The 19,630-nt window shown below is 44.4% G+C and overlaps 1 protein-coding gene across 1 annotated transcript; it reads right to left on the bottom strand.

Annotated features, from left to right (window-relative positions):
* Window positions 1–213: 213 nt before the first annotated feature.
* Bmp10 (bone morphogenetic protein 10) lies at window positions 214–5,767 on the bottom strand. Its single transcript, XM_052172600.1, has 2 exons — window positions 5,434–5,767; window positions 214–1,145 (listed from the first exon to the last, which is right to left on the bottom strand). The coding sequence occupies exons 1-2, from the start codon at window positions 5,765–5,767 to the stop codon at window positions 214–216; spliced, it is 1,266 nt and encodes a 421-aa protein (XP_052028560.1).
* Window positions 5,768–19,630: the final 13,863 nt, after the last annotated feature.

Genomic DNA, 19,630 nt, shown 5'->3' with positions numbered 1-19,630 from the left:
GTGTTTTGTTGTTAAGAGATGGTATCACTAGGAAAGGAGAGTCCAAAGAAGATGGGACTGGATTGTAGAGCAAAATATACATTTCCTACAGCACATTTCCCTAAGGTGGCAACCTCTATTGCCTGTACACCTTCATTAAATAGTCTTATTAAATAGAACACAAAATATACACATCTGCAGTTATTAAATAAGCCATGGGACGCCTCTTCTCTCCTATCTACAGCCACATTCAGACACGGCCATTCCTTCATATTTAAACTTGTAGGTGACGACACCTTTATCTAAATAGAGGATGGAGATGGGATCCAGCTTCGTGGGCACGCAGCAGGCTTTGGAAGCTTTCTGGGAATTCTTGAGGTGGACCAAGGCCTGGATAATTGCGTGTTTTGTAGGTGTGAGGTGCTCTGCCAGAGGGTAGTTACACACACCGCGGCATTCATAGGCCTCGTACCCAGGAGGAGCGATGATCCAGGAGTCCCAGCCAATTTCCTTGAAGTCAATGTACAGTGGAGTCTTCTTACAGTAGTTCCCCTTGGCGTTCCTCCTGATCCGAGCAGAAGAGTCGTCGATCATGTTCGACCTCATCTGCAGCAGAGCCTCTTCACCAGGTCCACTGAAGAAGTCGTCGGAGTCCAGGTCCAGGTCCTGCTCATGGGCGATCAATTCATTCAGTTCTTCTTTCTGCTCCTTGTCATTGCTTTGGTCATCAGAAAACACAACAAGCAGAGGGTCATGCTTATTCTGGGCGCTCACATCTATTTCCAGTTGTCCCCTTCCGGTGTCCTCAGCTTGGTTTTGCCTGCTTTCGATGTGGATCTCCAGCCGATGGGTTGATGAGCCTGACTTTTGCCAGCGTCTGGTGGCATCTGTGACGTCAAATGTCTCCCACTCACTGTTGGTTCCGTAGATCTCTGTTGATACCAAGACCAGCATGCTCCTTTCCTCTTCGCTACCATCTGCACTCTCTAATACCTCAAAAATGGTGATTTTACGGTCCACACCATCATACATCATACGATCTCTCTGCACCAGCGTGTACAACCTCAGTTCGGCCATGACGACCTCTTCGTGGTGAGGGATCGACACATTGAAGAGGAGAGGGTATTTCCGGAGCCCATTAAAACTGACTGGTTGAGAAAACAGATCTAAAAAAGAAAGATACTTGTGAGAAACCAGGCTTGCAGTATGCTTCATAATATAGCAGGTGCTTATTTAAATAGTAAAGGGAAAGAGGTGTGACAGCTTATATATGCTCGACTCAGGGAGTGGCACTAGTAGAAGGTGTGGCCATGTGGACTAGGTGTGTCACTATGGCCTTAAGACTCTCATCCTAGCTGCTTAGAAGTCAGTATTCTGCAAGCAACCTTCAGATGAAGATGTAGAACTCTCAGCTCCTCCTGCACCATGGCTGCCTGGATGCTGCTATGTTCTCCCCTTGACAATAATGGACTGAACCTCTGAACTTGTAAGCCAGTCCCAATTAAATGTTGTCCTTATAAGAGTTGCCTTGGTCATGGTGTCTGTTTACAGCGGTACAACCCTAACTAAGACACATGGCCTGAGCTGCTTCACAGGGACGGGACTGGAAGGAGCTGTAGATGAGCCCTCCGTTTATTCAATCAGTAACAAGCCAGGAAATGGTTTGTGGAGATTTTCTCTTAAACTATTCATGATTAAAGACTTCACAGCTTATGTTTGTAACAGGTGGTGATCTCCATAAAGTTGGCTGGGCCCTGGTCTTTGTAGAGCTCCATAGACCAGGGGTTGTTAAACTTTGGCCCACAGGCCAAACTGGGACTGTCACATGCTTTGGGAAGAAAACTTCCCCAGAGCCCAACCCCCTTCCCCCCTCGAGTATCACTTCAGTGTCTCTGGCTCATTTTGCCCAGCAGAGGCACAGTTAGATATGGGCTATCTGGCCTTTTCAGAGGAAGTTTGCTGACCCTGTCCCTACATAACAAAGTTTAGCAAGGTCAACAGAACAATATTAAAAGAAAGAGTCTTAGCAATTGGTTCTGGGGTGTGTAGTCCTCTCTGCGAGCAAGAGAGGTGAGTCTTGGGGTACACATATCACCTTGGTGATTTTCGCTAGCAGCCAGTGTGCAGCTGGGCACGCACAAACCACCGGAGATCTTTACGTAATAGCTCGTTAAAGGTTCTTTGTATTAGAAGCATATCTCCAAATACTTCCAAGTTTTTTGTTTGTTTGTTTGGTTGGTTGGCTGGTTTTTAACGAGGTCTCGCTGCACGGCCCTAGAGCATGCTGGCCTCGAACTGAGAGACATTACAGGAATATGTCATTGTGCTTGGCCTGACAGTAACTTTTTATTTAAGAATTTTATATAAAACCCAAAGTTCCATTGCCTCTACAAGGACTGAGACATTTGATATCACCAAATCTGTGACACCGAAAATGTCTGAGACCTGCAATGGAGGGTCCTCCGTTGCTCTTGGCAGCTTCTCCCTAACTGTCCTCCCAACTCGTGTGACCTCAGTGGACTCTCTGATCCACATTGTGCCCAACATCTTTCTTAGCTGACTGCTTTACACCGACTCTCAAAAGACCTGAAAGGTGTGCCCTTAAGCTCATAGTCCGGTGGGCTTTTAAATTTACATAAATAAATTATGTAGTTATTTTACATGTTTCAGGGCTTCCTCTGGGTGCTAATGAAAAGCATCTTTGCAGTGGTGCTGGTGGATACTGACTTACATCCCAGGGCAACTGTAACCAGTGCTGAACATCCCAGGTGTGGCCAGGACAACTCTAACCAGTGCATCCCAATCAAGCCATGGCTCCTGTCCATTCTCCACAGTACCCTGAATGCCACAGTTGCTCAATGAATAGTTATTGAGCAATTGAATGAATATTTTATACCGTTTGATTAGTAACTTTCCCACTTTAAAAAAAATGCCTTCCTTCTCTGTACTGTGAACCTTTGAGGACGTTCTTCTGATTCCTGAAAAGAAAGCCATCGGGCCTCATTTCTACTCTGCACCCTTGGCCTCCCCCTTGAGACACTGGTGCCTTCAAGTCCCTCTCTGAGTGTATCCCACTGTGCACTTGCTGTCATAGAAGATCAAAACTAGAAGAGCAGGCTCACTGCTCCTCCGTGAGAGAGGCAGTTGCCCCCTGGAATGGAGGAAGCCTTGGGGAAAGTGGCATGCTCACGGCCTTGGCTGAGGCGGGGGCTTCAGTGGATGTTTGCGCTCAGAAACACTTAGATTTTCCATGTTAAATATATGCCTATTTCTATATATCAACTATACTCGAAGATACACTTTTTTAAAAAAAATAAGCTCACATTCAGAAAACTTGAACAGGAGGATTGTGAGTCGAGCCCAACCTGGCTTAAATTGTAAAATATTGTCTCAAAAGAAATTAATAATTTATCATTTTTTAAAAAAATATTAAAATGATTATTTCAAGGCCAGCCTATATTACATGGTGAGCTTAAGGCCAGCTTAAAACAAAACAATACAGCACAACAGACACACATACAAACCAACCCTTAACTAACTAAATAAAACTACCCACAATTCTTTGCATATGTGACAATAGATCGTGGAGGAGTCACATTTCAGGGCAAGAAAAATAATATCCTTGGCAGCTCTCACATGCCAGTGGTTCTGCAACTTGTGTGGCTATTACAATGACCCCACAGTGCACACATGGGACCTATGCTAGTTTTACACCAGAAGAAATCAAACCACCATGTGCGTACTTGACTTCCTAGACAATATGGAGGACAGAGCCAGGATAAGAACTGAAGTCCCATTTTCCACCTTGCATGTGACACTGGTTCCAAAGAATTAAGCCTGAAGTCCTCTGGGAGTTCACCTTGGGCATGACACTAGAGGTGAGTATGTGGGTGACAGCCAACAGCCAGCAGGGAGAGCCTGCTGAGGGGTCTTCTGCTGCATGAGTCTTCCTCTAGGCTGTCAGAGATGCAAGGGGTGAGTGGCAGGTGTCTCCAAGTCTGATCCCCGCCCCCCATGGATCTCCAGTAACTGTAAGCTGGGTTACATCCTCACCTCTGTCACCTGCTCTTCCATGGGAGAAGCAAGAAACAAAAGTGGAATAACCCATTCCCACCATGCCTGAGCTAGACCACATTTCCCCTCTGTGTGAGCTAGGCTGTATTTGCCCAATGCCCGAGCTAGAGCACATTCCCACCATGCCTGAGCTACACCATGGCTCAGAGCAGGAATCTGAGGCAGGCTCCTTAGGAGGTGGTCCTTTTTCTCCCAGACTTGCTTCCAAAGGAATCTGAAATTTCAGTTTGCTGTTTCCACCAGAAATATATTACTAAGTAGAAATGGCGGTCATAGGTTGAATTTTACGAGCAAATACTATCTGGGTGTCTGAGGAATATCCACTCAACGTTCACTCCAGTGCCTAGAACATTAAGTAATTCATTGAAAATCATCACCGTTTGTCTGGCATTTCCTAACCATGAGCCCTCACTTACCTACAGCTGCCTGTGAGTCCCTTGTCTGCCCCCAAGCAGCTTCTGCTTTACAGGAGGAAGTGGGGCTTCAATCACTTAGGTGTTATTCACAACCTCCCGAGGCAGCCAGCGCTCAGCAGTCCTGAGCTGCTTTGTACCACTGCCTTCTGCTTCCAAGAGCGCCTGGCAAATATTGCTCAAGTCTTATTTTTGCTAAGAGCACAGTTAGTGAATAATAAAGAACAATTTTCTTTATATCCACAGTCTCTACCAGCAATGCTATATTTTTCTACTTATGCCACATAAACCTAAGACTAGCTCGCTGGCTCACTTAAAGATCTGAGGGCAATGAATAAATTGAAATATGTATATCACTCTTTATGAAGATACAGTCACAATCAACTGGACCTGCACGCTTCCTGGAGTCTTATTATAAGCAATGATTCATATGGGAACCTGGCTTATCAAACACAGCCCAGTAGAAGAATCTCCTAAATAACAGTTCCATTCTGTTAGGACACTGATCAAATGAAGTCAGAAATGGAAACTCACCCGGAGTTGGAACAAGCTAAAAAGCCTAAATGTCTATTTTTTATTGTCTCCATCATTTTTGATCTAAAGAATAATTGACTAATTCTTATCAACACCAGATGGAAATCAAGTCCTGTCTAGAAAATGGCAGAGAAGATGAAACAACAGATCAACATTTATGGTTTTGTGATATGTGGTGTCCAGGTTAAAATGACATCAAGAACCTATTGTGATATTAGAATGATGGGCATTTTGTGGGTTTTCATTAAAAGATATTTTCCAGCATTTTTGGAGTTCTAGGAGGATCGCGTGGCACAGTCGATGCACCGTGTCTGAGCCATGTGCTTCTGCAAAGGCACCCTCTCCCACATCACCCCCACATGGGCGTTTCCTTATTTCTTCCTGAGAAAAGGCAAAGCCAAAGTCCCACAGGTGTAAATGCCAGCCAGCCTACCTTCATTCTTGAAGCTCCGGATGATATTAGCAGACGGCATGGACGTCCGGTCTGTGGCGAATTTGTTGTAGAGCTCCAGCATGTACTCCGGCGGATCCACTCTGCCTGCATCCTGCACTGGAATGTCTGACAGGTTCAACGTCTTGAGAAACTCGTCCTTCATGCTCTGCAATAGTGTGTTGAAGTCAATACCATCCTGCTCCGTGAAAATATCATCAAAGAAGGGCATGTCTTCTTCCAGGGGCGACTGCTCAAGGCCCATGATGGGGCTGCCGGAAGCCGAGTGAGCCACCAGGCAGAAGACAGCGCTCAGCGGCAGAACCAGAGAACCCATGACTCCGCTCAGCTCCCCAGGCCAACCGAGAAAGGCTTAACTCCCCCGGGCTGTAACTGGCAGTTTTATCTTGCGGAGTGTAAATGTCTTGTGTCACTGGACACGACACAAGTATGGAAACTCTTCCTCTGTCTTCCCCTCCCCCTCCTTCCTCCCTCCCTCCTCCCTCCCCTCCCCACCAAAAGTCAGGTTGCAGTAATTGGATAGCAAAATCCCCTATAGGGCCTAGCCTCTCTTATCTCCCCAGTGTAAACTTGTACACCAGATTTCATTTTTATCTTGCAACCCCTTTTTCTTTTAATGAGCATTTTGTAAACATTTCTACATTCTGACACTGGTGAAAGATAGGACAATTTTGTCTTTGCAAAGGCTCTGCTATTCTCTCCGTTTGACTTCCTTTGGTAGGAATGTCTGGATTCTGGGCTTATGGGATTCAGTTTTGCACGTGTGTATGACAGATGTTAAGAATCAACAGAATTCGTATTATTAGTGATACGTGTTGATTCAAGAGATGGGGCTTACATGTCCAAAGATGGTCTAAATAGCCAATAACTTCAAGTTAAGTAGACATCAATGACTCTGAGATAAATTTTGAAGCATTTAATTTTCAGAAACATAAAGAATGAATGTCAGTGCCACTGTTTTATACAGAGTTGATCAGCGGAAGGTTAAGCCAACACACACTCAGTTTTGGAGTGTAGCGCAGTGAAGAACTTTTCAGATGCCATCTAATGTGCTTTGCCTGATAACCCTGTTTTCATCCCTGTCAGGTGCATAGATTCCTGAGGTCCCATGACTGATCAGAAGCCACTGACCTGTGCAGCCATGAAGCCTCAGGTCAAGTCCAAACAGTCTGATTATTGTGGAACAGAAACTTCCAGACTTTGTAACCAGAATTCCATTAGCTCAGGAATGGATAGCAATATCCACCTCAGTCCACTCATACAGGGTAGGCAGTGATGAGGCAGGTACCCAGATATGGACTCAGGTCCTATGCTTGTGAGACCAGTTATTTACATGACTTGAAGTTCACCTTCAAAACTAAGTCCAAAGCTCCACCGGCTTAGCAAACAGCATTACTAAACAGATAAAATATACCAAGCATCTTGGTAAGGGGTGGGAGGTGGGGCCGGTATAATTGACTGTGTGTCCAGTTTAGGAGGAACAAACCAGGCTGACCACTGAGGCCAGGCTAATTGGTGGCAGCAGCGGGAGGCACGGTGCTGTCACAGCGGCTCTGTAGACAGCTCCAAGGGGTTATTTCCTGCAGGGACAATTATAATGGAATCTCTGCTGCTTGCTCAGTGCCTGCCCTGAGCAGCTCTTCTGGAAGCCTTCAGAGTGTTCTGAGGACAGTGCCTAACCCGTTGGTCTTGGTTAAGCTTTTCTATGCACTCTCTCACAGGCTGGCTAAAGCATCCCTATTGACCATTCTCACCACCTCCAAAGTTTCTAGTCACCCTTGGATTCTTTCTCCCCTTTCCAAGATATTTACAGTAACTTTTCTGTCTTAGGGAGAATCATATCTTTAGTAGCTGTTGATTGTTGATTGAAATCCAATGTTTTGATGGCTGTTTCTTCTCACGTAGTACACGGCAACGGCAGATAGGAAACAGATGGAACCTGAGGAGGCGCACAAACTCGTGGGTCCCAGACCATAGCCCACTCTACTGCTGATGCATTTTAACACGACGTTCCAGAAAGCCCTGCAGCAAGGTTCCTATATCACGTGCTGATCAGGACAAGCACCTATCTGCACACACACACACACACACACACACACACACACACATGTCAACGCACACTCTACAATTCCGAATGGCAGGCACGTACGTGCGACTGCCACAGGACCTTGGAACACGTGGCTGCACTCCAGTTCCTGGGGTGCACTGACTTCAAAGGTCAGAGGACAGAGACATGCACCCCACGATTCTGAGCTCATCACAACCCAGGCAGGAAAACATGTCATAGAGATTTCACTGGCTTCCCTTTATTTGGTGACAGAGAAGGTAATAAGCTAAAGAGTTAGACGATTTCCCCAACTACATATTCACATCTTCTGCTGGTTAATTGATCTACTAGGAAAATGAGAGCAGTTCCATCCCACTACCAACACCATCTTGAATTACAAGTGTGGTGAAGGTCCTTAGCCACCATGCCTGGCATGCATGGATGAGGAAGAGACAGGGCTTCATGCATGCAAAAAGGAAGCAGCAATAGCCTTCGTCTTCTGCACCTGTGATGCATTTTTGCTCTTCTGCAGCATCTCTTCATTATGTAAGTTTCTTTAGAAATCTCTTCCCAGTGACTCTCATCTGACTCCAAAGGAGCTAAATGTCTCCACACAACTTCTGCTGTCTTGAGGTTTTTCTATTATGAACTGATCTTATTATTTTGGGTCCCACACCTTTGGAGTATGTTATACTCCATTCATCCTGCTAAACCAACTATATAAAAATTATAGGATTCTAGGGAAACAAAGTACCAATTATACTTTCTGCTTTTAAGCTGGTACAAAATCTTCTGCGTTTAGTTTCACAGCTCTACAAGCTGGAAGTTTCTAGTGTTGAACTTCTATATTGTCTTAGAAGACCTGTTTAGTCCAAGATTAGATACACTGGACAACATCCTTATGATTTCTGCCATTCCTGTGAATCATGGTCAGACTGTAAACAACAATGCTGGCAAATAATCCCTGCTTGACGGAGGCCAATGGCGTTAGCCCCCTGAAGATGGTGCTAGGTTCTTGGAGCCATTCTTTCTTGAATCACACCTTAAGATTGAGACATTACTCTGGTTATTTTACTCAGATATGATTAAGACTTTGTGATATATCTCAAGTATCATATAGTAATAAAAACATTTAGCAAGCTATATGGTAGGTTTGTCTATTTTAGCATATAGCAGTTGAAATACTTCATTTTTATGTGTTTCTCTTATGCCTCCAGCAGATATTGTTACACATACACACACACACACACACACACACACATACACACACACACACATACACGGTTGGTTGCCCAGGTATGACTGTTATTCACGGATTTTCACTATTAAACTGTTGCCAGTTTTCTAAATATGAGGTTTCACTTGTTCACTGTTAACAGACCTCTCTTTCCCATGTTCCACCCAGTTCTAACATGAATGATCTGCTATGTTCCTGCGCAAGAGCTTCTCCAGGAGTGCCGTCAGCTAGAACTTTCTATCCATTACTGCAGTCCCTGAGATGCCTGGATACTGGATTCTGAACCACAGCTACTGACAGAATTGGATTTTAATTTCATTAATCTAATTTTTACTTCATTCCAACTGTTGGCATTTTGATAGATATACTATTAAATATTTTTATTATTCAAAACTATTCAATTGGCTCAGCTAGCAGCCCACCTGGGCATGCACTCCTTTCCACAGAGACAAACAGGAATGGAGTTAATGGCTAGTGGGTAAGACTCCCAATTTTCTACAATGTCAAATTGTTTTTGTGACTAGATTTCCCATGCTTTTTCTTCCCAACGAAGATTGTATTGATTTATGTCCATGCCAGCAAGTGTTAGTTGGGTGAACGTCTCTGCTCCCATCCCCACCCCCAAGACTCCTGAGAGAGGAGAACTTGAAGAACGAAATTAAAAACAACTGTGTAGATTTGGGGAAATTAGGTGGGAGATTCAGGCCAAATATTAAGAGCTATCAAAACTCAGTGACATTCACAACAACACCACATTGCAGGTGTAGATCAAAAGACAGAAAGAGCCCGGGGAAGATTTACAAGTAAGAAAAAAATTGGTTAAAAAATAGCTGATACCATAGCTCAATGAGGAAACAATAAATATTTGATAAGCAATCAGGGAGCACTCACTGGAAATATCAATTGTCTATGCCATTCTTTACACAAAACAGCAAGTTCAGATTGAAAGCCTTTATAAAAGGGAAACTGTGAACATCAGGAAGAAGCCCCATGACAATGTCTCTTTTGTCCTCATCTCTGGTGCCACTCCAACCCTAGAGGATGGCAAAGAGGAGTGACTTTCCTAGCTGGCTTTCTCAAAAAGAAAAGGAGAAAAAGAAGGTAACGTCTCAAAAAAAAATTGTATGCCTGAATTGCAAACATCTGACAATGGAGATGTCCCTTGGGATAGTGTGCGGGGCACACCTTCAATCAACTTGATTATGCATGGCCAGCAGTACATGCTCAGCAAGGAATGGGACAAGGGAGCGCGTCACCTGTAGTTTAACAGACATCCTTGCTCTTAGAGGAAACACTCTGATTTCAAATATGATTCTTAAGTTTAAAAAAAAGCTAAAAATGAAAATGCTCACCGCCCAGGACATCCTGGGGCTGGAGTAGTCAGCCCACCAGTGAGCTCTTAGCACACTCGAGGTGTTTGACAGCTGCGCTAGGCAACAGCACAGAGCAGTCACAGGGAGGCAAACGCGGCCAGCGTGCTCTGCCACCACAGAGATAAGTCAAGTCCTTTCACACCAGGGGCTGCTAAGGGCTTATTCCACACTCCCAGGGAGATAAGCCACCACTCAGCCTCGAGGCACACCCAGATCACAAAAGCAGCTGACAGGGAATCTGAGAGATGCAGCCAGGCAGACAATCATTTTAGGGATGAAATGAGCACGCTTCAGCAGGATGTTTCGATTTTAGTTTCTTGAGGATCCATCAAGAGCCTACTCTTCAGAACAGTGAGCTTTTTTCAAGCATGCCCTCACCACTGGGTCTACACAGAGCCCACCTGCCAGGCAGCTGGCACTCACAGTCCAAGTTCCAGTGTCTAAGGCGTCATTTGTTTTCTCAGTTTTCAGAAGCACCTGAGATCTGAGTGGTTAGGCGAAGTGCCCGGGTTATGTGTAGTTGTATAAAGTTGTGGTCACACCCTCATCGCTAATTCTTCCCAATTCTCTAAACCACTCTTGTTAGGCTGATAGTCCATAGGGTTGGGCTTCTAAGGGAATAAAACTGAGTTATAATGTGAGTTAGAGACTTTAGAGCGCTTTCTGTACTGTCTGCTACAGGCTGAATGAGCGCTCTGTTGCTCTTTTATTTCCTCATTCAGAATCAATTTCAAGCGTACCTTTTCCACTTAAGAACAAGCCAGATAGGAGTCTACCTTCCTTCCTCCTCTCCCTTTCTTTTCTTTCCTTTCTTCCTTTCTTCCTTTCTTCCTTCCTTCTTTTCTTTTTCTTTCTTTCTTTCTTTCTTTCTTTCTTTCTTTCTTTCTTTCTTTCTTTCCTTCTTTTTTATAAAATACAACTATGTTGACCCTAGAACTCAGTGTATACAAGTTTTGGAAGAACCGGGGACATCTTGACTTCAAGGAATCGTCAGCGGTCGCTGTCCACAGAGCTACAAGGTCAAGTCAAGCTGCTTGTATTCTTACAGAAGGATGGGTACCTGTAAGAAAGGACTAGTGAATATTTATAAAAATATTCAGTTCACGTAGACCCATGCCACATCCTGAGGCTGTATCACCAGAGTGGACTTCACAAATAAATCTCTATTTCCCATTTCCACAATCTACTGGGGGAAACCATGTAATTAAAAAGCATTAGGCTCTGAAAGCTGACTGAGGTCAGTCTGGCTGGCCTCTAACGCTGCACAGGAAGAGAGAAACAAGAGGAGAAATAAGTGGGACCTGTCTTATCTGTGAGCAGTCGAGTTCCTGGTGACTTTCACTGGACACGTTTAGAAAGAAAGGATTCTCGTGGAAGGTCTTAACCACGCAGGGGCTGAAGGTCATTGTGTGTCAAATCAAAGTGAAATCTGACTCACCTTTGTTAAATACTGTGCATAAGAGGAAAAGTTTCTGGAAACTATGGCGCTTAAAAAAATATTATTTAAACTAATGTTAGGAAGACAAATCCTTTGCTAGAACAGCCTTCTGGGGCAAAAAAAGAAAAAAAAAGTCATCAATGCCTTCCCCCTCCTCCCAAAGGTGACCTTAAGTGGGTCAGGTTCTGCTCTGTGATTTACAAGACATAGCCCTGACTATGCAGCACGCATGCACAGTGTGAATGCAGACCTGGAAGGACAAGGTGGAATTTAGACAAGTGTCTTCAAGTCACCTGGTTTTGACCCAACTTTTGCATGTGTCCAGAGGATCATGTATTTGATCCTCCACAAGTGCCTCCGAATTATTAGCAAATGGTCTATCGTGGATATGTTTAAGACTCGTCATTAATTATTACTGACCACTTGGAAGGGTTGGCATTGATAACAGCATCCAAGAGGAATTCCTGTCAATGATAACAGCAGAATTCCTTAAATAGGCAGACAGAGTGAAACCACGCCTGAGTCGCTCAATCATGTGTGCGTGGGAGGGAGGGACAGGCTCTATCCACGAAGATTTCGGCAGCTGCTTTGAGTCTTCTAGGGTACTATTCCGAGGTCATTGGCTTGGTAAGATAAAACCTCCCAGTGCAGGGTGTGATAGAGCCAAGTGGCCAAATCTGTGATAAAAGTGATTCTGAAATTTTCTCTCAATCTATTATTCCAGACACAAGAGTGACCCTTCTCTGTTGCATGGTTGGCATAGTTCCGAGGTGCATCAGATTCCACTTGATAAGGTTAGAATGTCCGTCTTCTCAAATCACACAGGCAGCTGTATTCCATTCATGTTTTCCTGGAAGGAGGCTGGTACCCAGAGGATGTTCTGTGGTCAGTAAATATAGGTATTGTGATGCAGATAGTTATTGGTCCTCTATTAGTTTCGTAGTGTACCTTTGAAACCATCAGTGTTCCATTTCTGGCTGTTTCTCTTTAGACAGATTTAGAAATACTGGCCAATGCTTGTCTTACAGGAATCCTGGTCATTCAGGTAGCAGACATGACAATAAGGGTAGACCTTCCTCCAGTGAGAAAGGAGCATTCCCCCTTATCCAAAAACAGTTTTGTTGACCCTCTTAGCTATCTTTCTGTGCTTACTTTAAACTCTGTCTTTCTTAAGTGGACAGAAGCACTATTTCATGGGGGGAAATATGAAGATATCTGCTGCCCTTTGGTTCTGAGCTTTAAGGCTGCTTCCAACCAGAGAATAGCTGTTCCACTGTGTGGTCTGGTCCAGGAGATCAGCAGACCACATTATGTTTGGGGATAATCTTCACAGAAACAGAAGGACTGCCCAGAGCACCTACTTCATATTGTGTCCACTCTGAAACCTTGATGAGGTTAAGCAGCTCCAAGAAGACCAGGAATCTTGAGCCTCAGCCAGAGGCAACCTTATCATGGTCAACAGTTTGCCATTCACTGCCACCACTCGAACAAGTGTTCATCAAGCATCTGCACTATGTTATGCACAGTGGCACAGGGCTGCCAGGAAAGATGACCCAATGCCAATCAATGTAAGGGTAGAAGGCTTCTGTTCACTCAAGTCCTGCTTGGTGGCACACACGAGTACCCAGGCTTTGTGTTTGTCTCATTCAGTTCTCCTCCAAACCTATGACCTTGGGATTGTCATCAGCGCCACAAAATAGAAGGGGGTGTTGTAGAAAAGTCAGGGAGAGGAGGATAAATGATTGAAGCCAGCTCATCAACCCTAAAGCCCAGACACCTACTACACATGCTCTGTACCCCAAGGGAGTTGACTCAGTGGAGTGGGGAACGAATAAAGCAGGTGACTGTTGCACCTTTGAAGCAATAAGAGAAGCTGAGAGACCTCATTTCCAGTACCCAGGGCTTGGTGTAAGAAGTAAGACTATTGAGGAAAAGCAAGTGAAAATGTGTGGAGAAGGAAGAGTGGAGATGCTACAACGATAACAGAAAGCACCAATTGCATGTGCTTAGCTGTGCGCTCAACTAAGCGTCAACTGGGTGTGCTTGGCTGAGCATTGGACTATTTACACGGATGGCCTCTCAAGCCTCATGCTTCTTGAAGGAGATATTATTCTGCACCCAGAGGAACCGAGACTCAATGAAGAGCCATGAGATACTGGGGAACACGTAATAGACTTGGATTCTGACTCAGAGACCAAGGGCTTGCTGGAAGCAGAGAAGGTGCTCGGAGGAATAGAAACACAGCCCCTAGTTGCCCTTTACTTAACAGATAAAATTGGAAAACCTGTGTCTAAAGAGTGGTTGGCAGGGAGCTTTCGAGCTTGGAATGTTGGAGCGGGGATGAGACGGTGCGAAGAGTAAGTCAAGAGGCAGAGGGACAGAAAGCGAGGCCCAAGAGGCTGAGTGCAAGGCTTTAACAATAAAACTAATTAGAAAATTAGTGAGAAACAGCTCAGCATATATAGGTATCCCAACACTTATGGATAAAACATAACTTCCCCAATATTATATAGGAAAAACTTTTAAGGACTGCCTGTCAGAAACTTCACTATTCTATATCTTCACATCTATATATGTAAGTGTAGAGCCATTCCTACCGTCATTGAAGTCAGTTCTAACACTGAATTTTGGCAACTAGGATGCACAATAGCAAAGGTCAGGATCAGAGCTCCCGGGCCTGCAGAGCCACAGGGGCGGCTCCCAGTTTCTCGCCTGCTCAGTATGGACGCTGAGCACTCCATGCTCAGGAACACAGGTATGAACATGGGAAACAGCAACTGCCTGTGATGGGATCCTTCCCAGGAGTGAACACGCAGAAGAACGGACATGGAGGCCTGGGAAAAGCAGGGTTTCTTCTCAGAGGATGGGTGTCTGCTCCCCTCAGAGCTACTTTTCTCCCTTCCCTTGCATCACCCCAGCGAGGAAGAAAGAATCTCCAGGAAAGGGAGTGTCTTCCTTTCACTGCTGAAGGGCTGCTAATGACAGCAGCATCCATGATTGGTACCCAATTAAACCCCATTGGGGGCTCTGGCTGTGCACTCATAGGACACACATTCACATTCCACAGGGGGACAGGTCTAATGGACTGGATTCCAGGCCTCTCAATGAGAGGTCCACTCTGGGGTCAGGGGAGGTTCTCTAAAGTGTCGTTAGTATTGACTGCTCAGGTGGCAAAGTGCTATCCCTACTTCAGCTGGAAATTGAATCTGTGGATGCATTTTTATACCCTTGCCCCCAGGAAACAAACACAAAACAAACATGAAACCAGTTTGACAGTATTACAGGAAATCTATTGTCAAAATCTGACAGCCCAACCCAGGGCTTCCCATTGTTCAGACTGTGACCCCATAGTCAGAACCTTGGATCCTTGATCCATTTACCCGATTACTCATAGCTTCTGTCACCTATAAAGAGGAGTGAGACTACTTCTCAATGATATGGCTTAATTCTGAACACTCAGGAAGAGAGCAGAGATCTGCTCAGCTTTGAGTTTGGAAACGATTTTCCCAGCAAGAGAAGTTTTGTCTTAAATTGAATACCTTCTAGATATTTTGTCATGTTTCAACCCGTGATTTGAATGCATTTGAAGTCACTTAGAACTTTGAAGAAACTATGACTGAAGGACCACACAGTCAAGTATCACCTAATGAGACGGTCTCATTCCGTGGCATGGTACAGTCAGTTACAGTGGCTGTGTAGCTGTGAGGGAAGGGCAAGCCAGTGAATCCTCAATAGCTGTGTCCACAAGTGGGGTGTCATGAAAATGGAAGTCTCAGGAACTTGGAGAAACACATACCCACATGCCTGTCTTTTCATGGATGTAAAGACATAAGTAAAGCAACCAGTGTAGACAGAAAATTGGGAAAGGGCCTTGGACATTCACAACACTGATGATAGGGGACTGCAAACTGCCTAGTTCCCAAAGCCCACAAGGTGAAGTAACTGTGCCAAGATAAGATTAGCAGTTACTCCTTGCTGTGGGGGGATAAACTGGCCAAAGCCTGACAGTTAAACCAGAGCTCAGCGAGTGAGGAATGCACACAGGAGGTTATTTTCAAGAGAAAAATGTCAGGGGTAGCACTGTCATAATAAATTCAGCAATTGGTTAATGGTTTTAATAATTTTTGATACTTGGGGTGGGAGAGATGGCTCAGCAATTTAAGAGCACTGGCTGCTCTTGTAGAGAACCCAGGTTCAGTTCCCAGCACCCACGTGGTGGCTTACAACCATTTGTAAGACCAGTCTCAGAGGATATGATGCCCTCTTCTGGCCTCTAAGGGCACTGCACATACACGGCACACGGGCAAAACCCATACACACAAGATAAAAATAATACACAAAATCTTGCAGTAATAATTTCAGATGGTCAGTGTTAATTCTAATATGGAATATTGGCTGATGGTTTGAAAAGTTGAAATCAATAGCTCCAGTAAATCTTGGTGTGTGTCTCTTGCCTGTAATCCCTGTACCCAAGAGGCAGAAGCTAGAGGAGGATTGCCATGAGTTCAGAGCTGACCTGGGCTGTGCAGTGCAACCTTACTTTTAAAAGGAAAAGAAAATTGGGTGAAAGTGTTATATACACTTGTAGCATTGGTGCCTCTGTATTAACTCAGCAACAGTAAGTCCCATGCACGTCCAAACGGATCTGTGATCTGCATAAGGCAACCATTTATTTCATTGATTTTTGAAATAATCCTTGGAAGGTTTTTTTGAGGGAGAGGGGTAACATTGAGACTTTGGGGCAGGGAAAGTGACACTTGCAGAGATAGTTGTAAAATATGTTCTTAACTTGTATCTTCTTTTTACTTAGCATGAAAATATCTGGACATCAATAAACATTCACCAAGGTTATTGACACGTAGAAAAAAAGGTTATTATAACAGCACTCCAGCAGAGGAGGGACCTTATAAAGCTTCAGGCATGAAATGCGTGGGGACCCTGCCTTCATCTGGGCCTCTGAGCAGTGGCTGGCAGAGAGTTTTAAACTTCGTTAACACTAAACTCTGACCTCCAAGGATGTGGGGCTGCTGATGGGGGAAAGGAGGAAGTATAGAGGACTCCAAATCAGGGTGGAAATCAGCTTGCAGAGCATGCCGGTGCATTGCAACATTGCTTTACAAGGCCAGGCCACAGGCCGCTCTCCAATATATGGCCATGGCTCTCCTTGGCTCCTTCCTGGTAGTGGTGACAAGATTCCAGTGTCTGTTTAGAGAATTACACATTCATTCACCACCAGAATTTCAGGGTAGTTGACATTTAGACCTCTGGTTGGGGATTCTTTCAGAATGGACCATGTATGGGAAAAACTGTGTATGATTCCAGAGAAGGCAGAAATGAGATCTCAGATTGGAAACTAATTTTAGTCACTGTGTGCATGCCGGTCCCTGTCACACTCCCTCTATCTCTTCTCGCGGGGCACGCGGTGTCTGATAGCAGTGATGGGCAGCTTCGTGATGCTCTTCCAGAATGCTTTGGAAGGACTTAGCATCACCCTTCAGTACCCATGACCTATAAGAATGACTTGTACCATTCCTTTGCCCAAAGGGCAGTGACAGATACGGGGACTCCAAGATAGCTTCCAAAGTGACTGCCGACACACATTTTCCAACCCTTGCAGTATGATGAGTAATAAAGTCAGGACTTTGGTAAAGGGTATTATTGGTCACAAGATGCGGTCAAGTGGTCACATGCTGGTATTTTATTATGTGGTGACTGTTGTTGGTAAACCCAAGGAATCCTACCAAATGGAAATCCTTACAAAAACTGGCTGGACAGACGCACAATAAGAACTCCTACTGGAACATAGCAGGGTGGGACCTACCTTTTTCATATCTCCTCTACCTATGCTTCTTACCAATTCTTTTTTTTATTCCAAGTTCATTCCCTCATTGCCTGATGGCAGTAAGAGGGCCTATTTCAAAGAAAGGAATGAAGTAGGGAACTGAAAAATTTGTTCAACAAGCCAAAGGTTCCAGGTAGAAATTGGACTGAAGGCGAGTTGGAAGGGTGACATCTCCCTAGAACTTCTAAAGACAGACGCAGCAGCAGGGCCAGTGAGAGATGTTACAACATACAGGCAATGGGTGGGTCTGCCTCTCCTGGATATAGAAGAAAGGTACAGAAAGGATTTCCTGTTCATGTACCTCTTCTGCAGAGAGAATCAGTGATAACCACACAGTAGTAAGGTCAGAAGATATCTGGGCTGCAGAGATGGCTCAGTGGTTAAGAGCACTGACTGTTCTTCCTAGAGGTCCTGAGTTCAATTCCCAGAACCCACATGATGGCTCACAACCATCTGTAAGGGGATCCTATGCCTTCTTCGGGTACATCTGAAGATAGCTACATAGTAATTCTTTTTTAAAAATTGGTTTAAAAAAGGAATAAGATTTTCAAATTTTACAAAGTAAGCGCTACTTTAAATTTTGTTTCTTGGTTACAAAATTCACTTTCTGATCTTTATAACCGCCTTAGCAAAATCATTTAAAAGCCAATGCACATCCAGTGTTCATGACTTGAGTCAACCTGCTGGGTTTGGAGCAATACCTGAAATCTCCAAAACCAAGCCACACAAATCCACACCACCATTTAGTTCCAGTGTCACTTGTGCTGGTGCTGGCTAGTGTTACCTCAACTTGACACAAGGTAGATTCATCTGAGAGGCGAGAACCTTAATTGAAAAAAACATCTCCATAAGATCCAACTGTAGGTAAGCCTGCAGGGCATTTTCTTAATTAGTGATTGGCATGGGAGGTGCCCGTCCCCTTATAGGTGGTGTCACCCCTGAGCAGGTGGTCCTGGGTGCTATAAGAATATAGACTGAGCCAACTACCAGGAGCAAGCTAGACAACAGCCTCCTCCAGAGCCTCTCTCTCTCTGTGTATAGGCCCTGCCTCCAGACTTCCTCTCAGCTTGAGTTCCTATCTTGGCTTCTCTCAGGGGACGGTGATTCAGGATGCTAAACCAAATAAACCCTTCATCCTGGAGTTCCCTTTGGGTATTGTCCTTCACCACAGCAACAGTAACCCTAAGATACCACGCGGGTCATTATTGGTGCAACTCTGGCCTCTGGCTGAGGTCACAGGAAAGAATGTTGAAGGTTGATGGCTGAAAGCAAAGTCATCAGAGGGCTCTGTCAGGTGGGGCTCCCAGGGAGAAGGCCCACGGATGCACGCCTCCACCAGTTACCCCAGGCTGACTTTTAGATCAAAGCTAGTCTCAGCTTCTCTCAGCCTATCTCCACCCACCCAGGGGCGGCCTTGAGAAGCACACTGGAAGCTCCCCTCACCACTAACTTCCCCACTTCCATGTATTTATTTTTAAAAAGGCTAATCTATATACAGTCTGCAGAGTTCAGAACTGCCTCTCCAGCCTGCAGGAATGCCTGCAGCCACATTTCTTCCTCTTCCTGATCCTACCCTGCTTCAGGGGTGGAGTTAGAGGTGGGGGCCAAACTAACCTACCCAGTGCCCAGCTCACCTCCCTTACATAGTGAAGCTCTTGCCCAGGACACACAGTCTCCGCCCATATAAACCATGTCATGCCTGCCTTCACTCTAACTGATTAAATGTGATCATGTTATTTCAATATGTCATCCCTGATATGTTTCAGCCAAATGTTAACATATATGTAAACCACATGTGCTATAAACCTGGGGCAGCTGTTAGGATTATAGGGCATTCTTAGAGACCAGATTTTAAAATGGTACATGTCTGTGAATGTGTGTGGGTTGGTATATACAAGAATTTATACAAACGTTTGAAAGTGATTTAGTTTTCAGTATATTTATTGTCTACTATGCTCTGTAGTTAAAACTGCTAAACATCTGGAATACAGGATATATGTTTTCTGTGTTTCAACTAAGCCTAATTAAGTTTTAATTTTAAAATATGATTGTTTTTTAAGCCAACAATTATATATATGTATATATATACATATGTATATCTAGGCATCAAAATTTAAAAGATATAGAACACATAGTTGATAAATGGTTAGATAAGAAAATTGTTTTTGTAAAATATTTTATGTGAAATTTTATGAAAAATGCTTGCAATTAGTTTTAGCATAATTTAACACTCAAGGTCAAA

This window comes from Apodemus sylvaticus, chromosome 2 (assembly GCF_947179515.1).
Source record: "Apodemus sylvaticus chromosome 2, mApoSyl1.1, whole genome shotgun sequence".
NCBI classification, from domain to species: domain Eukaryota; kingdom Metazoa; phylum Chordata; class Mammalia; order Rodentia; family Muridae; genus Apodemus; species Apodemus sylvaticus.
Note: the sequence above shows the minus strand (reverse complement) of the source record. Positions and strands in the feature narration are given on the sequence as shown.

Bases quoted from the DNA above. Each gene is read 5' to 3' on its own strand.
- Bmp10 (XM_052172600.1), bottom strand. From the start codon at position 5,767: ATGGGTTCTCTGGTTCTGCCGCTGAGCGCTGTCTTCTGCCTGGTGGCT. The intron at 1,146-5,433 runs GTAGGCTGGCTG...TTTCTTTTTTAG, and splicing joins CCGGAGCTTCAAGAATGAAG to ATCTGTTTTCTCAACCAGTC.